Source organism: Pan paniscus, chromosome 15, assembly GCF_029289425.2.
Source record: "Pan paniscus chromosome 15, NHGRI_mPanPan1-v2.0_pri, whole genome shotgun sequence".
Taxonomy (NCBI): Eukaryota; Metazoa; Chordata; class Mammalia; order Primates; family Hominidae; genus Pan; species Pan paniscus.
Window position 1 is genome coordinate 40,405,904 of NC_073264.2, and position 12,170 is coordinate 40,418,073.

General features: G+C 38.6%; 1 protein-coding gene across 1 annotated transcript in view; it reads right to left on the minus strand.

The window, feature by feature from the left end:
• SEC23A (SEC23 homolog A, COPII coat complex component) overlaps positions 1 to 12,170 on the minus strand; it is a 72,549-nt gene that overhangs the window by 40,255 nt on the left and 20,124 nt on the right. The window contains exons 8-9 of the mRNA XM_008957150.5: positions 3,411 to 3,569; positions 1,890 to 2,005 (exon numbers count right to left, since the gene is read on the minus strand). Of these exons, the coding sequence (XP_008955398.1) occupies positions 1,890 to 2,005; positions 3,411 to 3,569 (275 nt within the window). The remainder of the gene's footprint in view (positions 1 to 1,889; positions 2,006 to 3,410; positions 3,570 to 12,170) is intronic.

Sequence of the window (12,170 nt, forward strand, 5' to 3'; positions counted from 1 at the left end):
ATCATCAAAAAGACAGACAATAAGCTGGGCACGGTGGCTCACACCTGTAATCCCAGCACTTTGAGAGGCAGAGGCAGGAGGATCGAGCCCAGGAGTTCGAGACCAGCCTGGGCAACAAAGTGAGACCTCGTCTCCACAAAAAAAAAGTATTAATAATTAGCTAGGTGTGGTAGCATGTGCCTGTAGTCCCAGCTACTCAGGAGGCTGAGGTGAGAGGATTGCTTGAGCCCTGGACATTGTGGCTACAGTGAGCTATGACTGCACCCCGCACTCCAGCCTCAGTAACAGAGAAAGACCCCATCTAAAAAAAATTAATTAAAATACAGACAACGACAAGTGCTGACAAAGATGTGGAGAAACTGGAATCCTCATACTTTGGTAATGGGAATTTAAATTGGTACAGTTACTTGGGAAAATCGTTTGACAGTTCCTCAAAATGTTAAGGACAGATTACTATGTGATGCAACAATTCTGCTCCTAGATATATACCTAAGAGAAACAAAAACAGAATCTCCACACCAAAACTTGAACACGATGTTCAAAGGACCATTATTCACAGTAGCCAAAAAGTGGAAATGAAATGTTCATTAACTGATGGATTCCTAAACAAAATGTGGTGTATCCATCAAATGGAATACTATTAAATGCACTTTAGCCCCTTGTTCCCTTTTTACTCAGCAGTAAAAATAAAATAAAATAAAATATTAGTACATTCTACAGTCTAGATGAACCTTGAAAACATTATGCTGAGTAAAAGAAACCAATCACAAGAGACCATTTGATTCCCTTCTTTTTGAAACAGAGTCTCACTCTGTGGCCCAGGCTGGAGTGCAGTGGCACAATCTTCTTGGCTCACTGAAACCTCCACCTCCAGGTTCAAGTGATTCTCCTGCATCAGCCTCCTGAGTAGCTGGGATTACAGGCACGTGCCACCACGCCCAGCTAATTTTTATGTTTTTTAGTAGAGACAGAGTTTCACCATGTTGGCCAGGCTGGTCTTGAACTCCTGACTTCAGATAATCCTCCCACCTCGGCTTCTCAAAGTGCTAGGATTACAGTTGGGAGCCACGGTGCCCGGCTCTGATTCCTCTTTTTTTTTTTTGAGACGGAGTCTAACTCTATCGCCAAGGCTGGAGTGCAGTGGCATGATCTTGGCTCACTGCAACCTCTGCCACCTGGGTTCAAGCAATTCTCCTGCCTCAGCCTACCGAGTAGCTGGGATTACAGGTGCCTGCCACCACGCCCACCTAATTTTTGTATTTTTAGTAGAGACAGGGTTTCACCATCTTGGCCAGGCTTGTCTTGAACTCCTGACCTCATGATCTACCTGCCTTAGCCTCCCAAAGTGCTGGGATTACAAGCGTGAGCCACCACACCCAGCCTCTGATTCCATTTTATAAAATATCCAGAACAGGCAATTATCAGCTGTCTAAGGATGAGAGGGTGGTGAGAAGAAAAAGGAGGGAATAATGGGAAGTAACTGCTAATGGGAACATAGTTTCTAGGGTAATGCAAATGTTCTAAACAAATTATGGTGATGGCTGTGCAACCTGTAAATATACTAAAAGCATCAAACTGTACATTTTAAATGGTAAGTTTATGGTATGTGAATTTTATCTCAAAAATGCTGTTGAAGTAATAAATCAAAATAATGACTTCAAGATATCAAAGTGAGCTTTAGAAACAGGGTTGGACCTTTATAACTCAATATTTTTAAACAAATTTAAAAGTGTGTTTTACTGAAAGGAATATCAAAAACTACTAACAGATGTGTTGCCTTGAAGTAGTGGGAAGATGACACTTTTCCCTAAATGGTCATTATTGGTTTATATCAGTAAATGTCATCATTTGCTTATAATTACAAAAACTGTAAAAATTTAAATACATACCCAGTAAGGTTGGGACAGCATTTCATCTCCAGGAGACCTGTCTGATCTAATGCACACGCATAGATATCAATAACATGGCCAGTTGTAGCAGCTCGATTAGCCAATGCTTCAAAATGCTACAAAAGATTTTTTTAATTAAAATAATATACAAAATTGTCCTATAAATCTTTTTTCCATTAACAGATCAAAATGATCTAAGAAGGACTAAAAGAGTAACTCATAATTTAAATTATGATTAGTTATTTAACTTTCTGTAATGTTAATAAAATTATACAACAACTTCTGTGAGTCTGACATTTTCACATTTTCCTTAAAAGCCACTCTTTCTAGATAAACCCCTAAATGAAGCCAAACTTAAAGAAAGGCATATTGCATATCTTGTTCTTCCTATATAAACATAGCAGAAAAACAACAGGCTGGGCGTGGTGGCTCACGCCTGTAATCCCAGCATTTTGGGAGGCCAAGGCAGGCAGATCATGAGGTCAGGAGATCAAGACCATCCTGGCAAACACGGTGAAACCCCGTCTCTACTAAAAATATAAAAAATTAGCCGGGCGTGGTGGTGGGTGCCTGTATTCCCAGCTACTAGGGAGGCTGAGGCAGGAGAATGGCATGAACCCAAGAGATGGAGCTTGCAGTGAGTGGAGATCGTGCCATTGTACTCCAGTCTGGGCAACAGAGCGAGACTGCCTCAAAAAAAAAGAAAGAAAAACAACAGAGAACTCTCTTTCCTAGCTAAATCCATACCCAAGTAACAAAAACATCCAAAAATAGAGAAAATACAAAAAGCAGTAAGATAAATGAATCTAAAACCTTTTTTGAAGCTGTAACCAAGAAAAATTCCAAGCTCAAAAAGGAAATTAGTTGGCAAGAAAGAAAAGCACCCACTAACAGTGGCAAAAATTATGTCATAAATTACTTTTAAATATATAATACTGATGAAGACTATCAAAAAATACATGATACAGCACAAACCAAACTAAAACTGAACTCTAGAGAATTTAAAAATTAAGAGATATTAATAGAACGAATATAAGAGAGTCAAAAATCAACATTAGTGAAATGTACTTACACAAACCCAAAAAATGGGAAGTTAGATGAACATAAAACAACTTACAAGAAAATGATGGACTATTTAAGCTATGAACAATATTCATATCTAAAGGAAAAATTAAGGACTGCCTCTTGGAAATGAAAAACTGAAAAATGTAAAAACAACTTTTCCTAAACAGAAAGACATTCTTTAACATGAATATTTAAAAAGGCATAGAATGTTTCTCTCAGTAATAATTTTTAAGGAGATACCTACTGACACGTACTATGAAGTGTTTAAATATTTCAAACCAGAAAAATTACAACAAATTATCAAGAAAAAATGAATATTTCTCCAATTCTGAATACCAGTTATAGTATCAAACTGTATAATACCAATTTCTATCAAAAACTATTTGTATTCTTCTTCTGCCAGCAAATGAATACCTGTTTTCTAATAAGGCAAAAATATTTAACAGTCAAAATTACCTTAGTTCCCTTTTTAACATATTTGGCATTGTCTTTGTCAATGTCATGCCACGATCTTATAGGTGTCTTCAATTCATCTCCAACCACCATTCCAGGCCCCTGAGTAGCAGGACCACCAATGAACATCATGATACGAGCACCAGTGTTGGGAAAAGTACACTATTAAAAAAAAAAGTCAAGAGTTTAAAAGAAAACATATGAATATACATTTCTGATAATAATTTTTTACATATTCCTTCTAAATAAGAGAAAAGCATATATTTTCTAAGAAATAAAATAATCAAATGTTTACAATGAAATTTAAAAACAAAGGTATCTGAATAACTTTCTTTTAAAATCCTATGGTATACAGTAGCACATTCCTAATTCTAAACTAATCTATGAGCCTAATCCCTATAAACATGGATATTTCTCCTGCTTAACTCATCTCAGACAGGGAAGAGTGGAGAGAAAAGTGGAAGAGTGAACATCTTCTTTTGTTTTGTTTTGGGTTTTTAATTTTTTTTTTTTTTTTTTACTTTTTTTTTTTCTTTAGAGACAAGGTCTCACCATGTTGCCAACGCTGGACTTTTAACTCCTGGGCTCAAGTGATCCTCCCACTTGAGCTTTCCAAGTAGCTGGAATGAGAAGCACACGCCACTGCACCTGGCTCTTCTATTTTTTTGTTGGTGTTTTACTTTTGTTTTTGATGTTTAGAACACAAGTATCATAGAACAACAAAAAAAAGGCCAGGCGTGGTGGCTCACACTTGTAATCCCAGCACTTTGGGAGGCTGAGGTGGGTGGATCACCTGAGGGCAAGAGTTTGAAACCAGTCTGGCCAACATGGTTGAAACCCTGTCTCTACTAAAAATACAAAAAATTAGCCGGGCATGGTGGCAGACGCCTATAGTCCCACCTACTCGGGAGGCTGAGGCAGGAGAATCGCTTGAACCCGGGAGGTGGAGGTTGCAGTGAGCCAAGATCACGCCACTGCACTCCAGCCTGGGCAACAAGGCGAGACTCCGTCTCAAAAAAAAAAAAAAAATAGAGGCTGGACGCAGTGGCTCACGCCTGTAATCCCAGCACTTTGGGAGGCTGAGGTGGGTGGATCACCTGAGGGCAAGAGTTTGAAACCAGTCTGGCCAACATGGTTGAAACCCTGTCTCTACTAAAAATATAAAAATTAGCTGGGCATGGTGGCACATGCTTGTAGTCCCAGCTACTCAGGAAGCTGGGGCAGGAGAATTGCTTGGACCCAGGAGGTGGAGGTTGCAGTGAGCCAAGATTGTACCACCGCACCTTAGCCTGGGCAATGGAGCAATACTCCATCTCAAAAAAAAAAAAAAAAAGAAAGAGGCCCGGCACGGTGACTCACACCTGTAATCCCAGCACTTTCAGAGGCCGAAGTGGGTGGATCACAAGGTCAGGAGTTCAAGACCAGCCTGGCCAATATGGTGAAAACCCATCTCTACTAAAAATACAAAAAATTAGCCGGGCATGGTGGCGGGCGCCTGTAATTCCAGCTACTTGGGAGGCAGAGGCAGAGAATTGCTTGAACCCGGGAGGTGGAGGTTGCAGTGAGCCGAGATTGTGCCACTGCACTCCAGCCTGGGCAACACGGTAAGACTCTGTCAAAAAAAAGAAAGAAAGAGAAAGAGAGAGAGACAAAGAGAGAGAGAGAGAGAGAAAAAAAAGTATGCATGACTTACACTTCCAGTCCAAGTTAATGGATTGAATACCCCAATCTACTTCCCCTTCCTCACAAGATGTCAATGAAATAAGAGAAAAGTTGTTTTAGGTGGATCACTTGAGGCCAGGAGTTCGAGACTAGCCTGGCCAACATGGCAAAACCCTGTCTCTACTTAAAAAAATACAAAAATTAGCCAGGTGTGGTAGTGCACGCCTGTAATCCCAGCTTCTTGGGAGGCTGAGGCAAGAGAATTGCTTGAACCCAGGAGGTGGAGGTTGCAGTGAGCCAAGATCACACCACTGTACTCCAGCCAGGATGACAGAGTGAGACACTGTCTAAAATAAAATAAAGTAAAATTAAAAATAAATAAATAGGCCAGACACTGTGGCTCATGCCTCTAATCTCATCATTTTGGGGGTCCAAGGTGGGAGAATCACTTTAGCCCAGGAGTTCAAGATCAGCCTGGGCAACAAAGGGAGACCTTGTCTGGAAAAAAATAAATAAATAACAAAATCAGTTGGGCATGATGGGACATGCTATAGTCCCAGCTTCTCAGGAGGCTGAGGTGGGAGGATTGGTTGAGCCCAGGAGTTCGATGCTGCAGTCAACCATGATCATGCCACTGCACTCCAGCCTAGGCAACAGAACTAGACTCTTGTCTCAAAAAAAAACAAAAAGTACATAAAATTTAAAGATAGGAAATAATGCAAGCAGTAGATCAGAAATTTTGAGGAATTCAAACAATAAATTGTACTGGATTATCAAAAGAATCAACGAAACATATCACAGATATCAAAAGTAAGCCCCAGATCTTCCCAAAGGAGGATGCCCAAAAAGCTCCATATTTGGAGTCAAAAAATACAAAAAGCAGCAAGGAACCAAAGAAGAAACAGTGTGTATCTATACCTCCAGATACAGCAGCTGATGACAGATTCTGCCATCAGCAATTCCTAAGAACTACTCTCTGTAGAAAGTAGGCCATCTGCCTGGAGAAGGGTCTTTGCATGAAAATTAGAGGCTGAGAGATACAGAACCAAGCACATGTTACAATGGATATCACAACAAACATGACAACTCACAAAAGTTTCTGGAAATAAAAGCATTAAGAAAAATTTTAAAACCTCAATGGATGGGCCAAAAAGCATGTCTGAAGGCTGAGCTAGAAATATGGAAAACAAAGCTGAGGAAATCTCATATAAATAGGAGCAAAGAAAGATATGAGGAAAAAAATAAATATATAAAGAGATATAGAGGTCCAGCATCAATGTAACAAATATAGAATAGAAAGAGAAATAAATTAAGCTGAAGAATGACAATATTTTTCAGAATTAAAGGGTCTACCAAAACCAAACGTAATTAAAGAAAGAAAAAATCAAACCTAAATACAGCCTAACAAAATTTCAGAACTCCAAAATTAAAGAGAATATTCTAAAAATGTCTAGTGAAAAAATAAGTTTCCTAAAAAAAGAACGAGACTACATCCAATTATCATCAATAAACTGTATGTCTATGTCAGAAAACTAGAGAGGAATGACTTGAATTTCCAAGTGAAGACTATTTTGAAACTAGAATTCTATAGCCACCCAAACTACCAATGAAATGAGAGGGCCATTTTTTTTTAATGTTTGAATATAGAAGAACTCAGAATACTTATAAGAAACAAAAGAGCAACTGGGTATGATCCAAAGGAAGTGACAGGATCTAGAAAAAAATGTAAAAGATATCCTATGACTTTTATATATGAAAGTATCCTTCTCTGTGTATAATCGCTCTACTTTATTCCACAATTAATATTTGTATTGTCATATTAGAAAGGCTATTTTATCTCTAATTTCTATAAGTGGTTATTGGACAAAATAGAGTACATTTTTCAACCTACACTACAGCTTCAGAACAGAATGTAAACGATATAAACTTCATGATAATTTTTAAAGTCATATGATTAGCCCGGCACAGTGGCTCACACCTGTAATCCCAGCACTTTGGGAGGATGAAGTGGGCGGATCACCTGAGGTCAGGAGTTCGAGACCAGCCTGGCTAAGCATGGTGAAACCCTGTCTCTACTAAAAATACAAAAAATTAGCCAGGCGGGGTGGCGGGTGCCTATAATCCCAGCTACTTGGGAGGCTGAGGCAGGAGAATTGCTTAAACCCAGGAGGTGGAGGTTGCAGTGAGCTAAGATTGCACCACTGCACTCCAGCCTGGGCAACAAGAGCAAAAATCCATCTAAAAAATAAATAAATAAAATAAAATAAAATCATATGGTTAACAAATCTAGAGAACAAGGAAAGTTGTCTTCTACTTATTTGTATATACCATTGCATATTGTTAGAATGTTTTCACAAGGTATGATTATTACTTCTATAACTTTCTTAACTAATAACAAAAATACTCTCTTCATTCTGGGTATTTGAGATAATAGCAGTCATGTAAAGCTGAAAAAATGAAGAAAAGAGCAAATAAAACTATATACAGATACTTTCATAAAACTATGACACAAAGAACATCCAAACTTCAAATTTCCTACAACTGGAGGGAAAAAAAAGCCACTAAATCCCCGTGAACTGTATCTCTCATGCTCTCATTGCAATTCTCCAAAAAGATCAAGGGCAGTTTGGGAAGAGGTACACAGAAGAGAGAAGAGGGAAACAAACAGCAGGCCTAGAAGAACGACTACAGATTCAAATGAAAACTTGGTAAGAGGCACTAAAGAAAAGAAAAAAACCAAGAGAATGAAAATGAAATAAAGAAATAAAAAGATGGCTGAAATAAAAAGCAAGCAAAGAAGAGTCAATTTATATATAACGGCAGTTGTTTTTTTCTTTTGAGACAGAGTCTTGCTCTGTCGGCCAGGCTGGAGTGCAGTGACATGATCTCGGCTCACTGCAACCTCTGTCCACGGGTTCAAGCAATTCTCCTGCCTCAGCCTCCCAAGTAGCTGGGATTACAGGCGTGTGCCACCGCCCCCGGCTAATTTTTGTATTTTTAGTAGAGACGAGATTTCACCATGTTGGCCAGGCTGGTCTCGAACTCCTGACTTCAGGTAATCCGCCTGCCTCGGCCTCCCAAAGTGCTGGGATTACAGGCATGAGCCACTGCGCCTGGCCGGGAGTTCTTAAATAAAATAAAACAATGGAACAAAACTACTATTTAAAGCTATAAGACAACTTTATAGGAAAAAATACTATAAGACAACTTTATAGGAAAAAGAGGGCCTACCACATACTAGAGAAAATTAACCTGCAACAAAAACCCTACAAGATAAAAAAAAATTCCTCAAGACCTTGAAGCAAAATGATCAAATAATTTACAAGGGCAAGAAAATAAGGCTGGTATCAGCCTTCTCAAAAAACATCAGCCAAGGTGGTAGGATCACTTGAGACCAGGAGTTTGAGACCTGTCTGGGCAACATGGCAAGACTCTGTCTCTACAAATTTAAAAATTAGCTGGGCATAGTGGCATGGGCCTGTAGTCCCAGCTACTTGGGAGGAGTCTGAGGCTGGAGGACTGCTTGAGACCAGGAGTTTGAGGTTGCAGTGCTGCAGTAAGCTATGATCACGTACTGCACTCCAGCCTGAGCAACAGAGGCTCTATTAAAAAAAAAAAAAAACCACACACATCAAGGTAAGAAAATAATGAAAAAGCATTTTCCAAAAACTCCAGGAAAAAAAATTAGAACCAAAGCTTTTTATATCCAACCAAGCTATTCTTCAACTATCAGAACCACAGGAAAAAAGTTTAAACATTCAACAGCCCAAGAAATTCTGTACTCTTAAGTCTTCTTAAGAAATTTACTAGAAGATACAAATAAAACTTACAGCAAAGAATAAATAATCACACTAAGGGCAGTGGAGGGGAATAACCCACTTAACTTTTGAACATTATATTTTGTACTATATATTCTCAGAACATTAAACAAATACTGGGCTCTAACTCCTAAGCTTCTTTCTAACAGAGGTATGAGCTAGAAACTCTGAAACTATTCTATATATTCTAGGACTGAGCAAATAAGTAAATATATTTGATAATGGGAGCAGGTTTCTCATAGAGAATGAGTTACAAATATGGAAAAGTGGGAAGGATAGAATAAACCCTGTGGTACTGAATTGAACATACCTGAAAGAAACATTGGTTTTTAATATAAAATTTTTTTTATTTTAATAGAGATATAGATGCATATTGGAGTATGCAGACATATATGCACACACATATACTTATGATTTTATATACATCTATAGATACATATATATGCACATACATCTTCTTCTTAGCTCCATCCACTGGGACCTAGAATTAATGACACCCAGGGTAAGGGTGCACATGAAGCATTATCTTCTTGGTAGAACCAAGGCTAAAAGGAAACAGGGCTCCTAAGTGGTTCATTTCAGGTCCAGAGCAGGAAAAGGATAAGATGAGCCCTGAACAACTTACTATACCAGAAAGGAAGTATTTAAGCAAACATGCGGCATTTAATAAGGACCCAGAAGCAGCTTGAAGAGGCTCCCACTAGCCAAATCGGGGAAAACTTAAGCATCAAAGTTAATTATGATAGTAAAGGAATGTATCTTGTTGTATAAAATAAGAATGTAAGAATACACCCAGTGTGTATTCTGTATGTATTTACATATATATATATGTGTGTATATAAATTTATATATATATAAATACGTAAATGGGAGAGGAGAGAAAGCTCTTCCTCAAGTAGAAAGCCAATTAATAAATGTAGAAATGATGGAATTAGAAAGCCACTATTTGGCATGCACCATAATAATAATTGATCAGAAAAGAATCATCAATAGATGCTAAACTAGTGGGTAAAAGTTTGCTGAGTACACTGGTTATTCACATATTTTCAAGGTATCTCCTAATAAGATATTTATAATTACAATAGGAAAACCTGTAACTTTACAGTGACAAAAACAACCTTAACCAAGTAAGGAAAGTTAACATCAGCAGTAATGAAACAAATCAACATGGGGGTTCCTAATATTTTGCAATGTTTATTAATTACAAAGGGGTAAAAAAAGAGTAATTTTAAAGTGGAGAGCCCTGGCAGATACTACCTTAATGAATGACCAAAGTGAATATCATCAGTAACAGAACAAATGAAAACCATGTGCCACCTGTAAAATGTAACAATAAGAACACAGCATTACTTCTGTGATATTCCTCCCAAAGATGCAAGACCTGAATCAAATTACGAGAATACTTCAAGACAAACTCAAATTGAAGAACATTTTACCAAATAACTGGTCTGAATCTTCCAAAGATCAGGAAAGATTGAGGAACTGTTCCAGGCTGAAGGAGAGTAAATAGATATAGCCATAAATGCAGGACTGAACTAAATCCTTTCAGTAAAGGAAATTATTGGGACAACTGGTAAAACTTGAATGGGGTCTGAGAATTAGCTGGTAGTAATGTATCAGTGTTAACATTTTAATTTTAATAGTTTTATATTGTGGTTATATAGGAGATTATCCTGGTTCATAGGAAATATAAAGTTTCAAGGGGTTGGGACTATCATATCTGCAACTTAATCTTGTGAAAGGAAAGTAAGTCTTGGGACCCCAAAATCATTAAACTAAAGGGATAAGTCAAGCTGGAAACTGCTTCGGGCAAACCTGCCTCCCATTCTATTCAAAGTCATCCCTCTGCTCAGTAAGATAAATTCATATCTGATTGCTCCTTCGGAAAGGCTAATCAGAAACTCAAAAGAATGCACCTACCTGTGTCTCTCACCTACCTGTCTCTCACCTACCTGTGACCTGGAAGCCCCTCCCTACTTGAGCTGTCCCACCTATCTGGATGGAACCAACATACATCTTATATATGTTGATTGATGTCTCATGTCTCCCGAAAATTTATAAAACCAACTGTGCTCTGACCACCTTGGACGCATGTCATCAGGACCTCCAGAGGCATGTGTCCTCAGCCTTGGCAAAATAAACTTTCTTTTTTTTTTTTTTTTTTTTTTTTTGAGATGGAGTCTCGCTCTGTCACCCAGACTGGAGTGCAGTGGTGCAATCCCGGCTCACTGCAACCTCTGCCTCCCAGGTTCAGGTGATTCTCCTGCTTCAGCCTCCCAAGTAGCTGGGACTATAGGCGCCTGCCACCACACCTGGCTAATTTTTTTGTATTTTTAGTAGAGACAGGGTTTCACCATGTTGCTCAGGCTGGTCTCGAACTCCTGACCTCAAGAGATCCACCCACCTCGGCCTCCCACGATGCTGGGATTACAGGCGTGAGCCAACACGCCAAGCCCAAAATTAACTTTCTAAATTAATTGAGACTATCTCAGATATTTGGGGTTCACAATCTCAAATAGTTTGGAGAAAAAAATTATTTATACACTTCTTGCATCTTTTCTGTAAATTTGATAGCATTTCAAATTTTTTTAAAAACATTTTTAAAAACTATTTTGTTTTGTTTTGTTTTTGAGATGGAGTCTCTCTCTGTTGCCCAGGCTGGAGTGCAGTGGCATGATCTCGGCTCACTGCAACCTCCACCTTTCGGGTTCAAGCGATTCTCCTGCCTCAGCCTCCCGAGTAGCTGGGATTACAGGCATGCGCCACCACGCCCGGCTAGTTTTTTTTTTTGTATTTTTAGTAGAGACAGGGTTTCACCATGTTAGCTAGGATGGTCTCGATCTCCTGACCTCGTGATCCACCCACCTCGGCCTCCCAAAGTGCTGGGATTACAGGCGTGAACCACCGCACCCAGCCACTATTTTGTAATTCTAAAGCTAAGATATGTATAGCATAAAATTTTCAAATTCTACTAAAACTCCACTTATTGTATCACTGTTAACATCTGGGTGAACTTCTTTCCAGAATCATGTCTGTACAGGATATATACAAAACAATACACAAGACAATATGCTGGAGGAAAACACTTCACGTAGATAAAATCATACACCCACTGTCCTATAACCTGATTTTTTTTCACTCAATATTATCTTATACATACCATTTCCTATAATACTGTGAATATATTTTTTTCCTCTCCTTTCCTGACACACAGCTCCTAAAAGCCTTGGATTCTGTAGAATGATAAGAGTACCTTTTGTTTTTTGTTTTTGTTTTTTGAGAC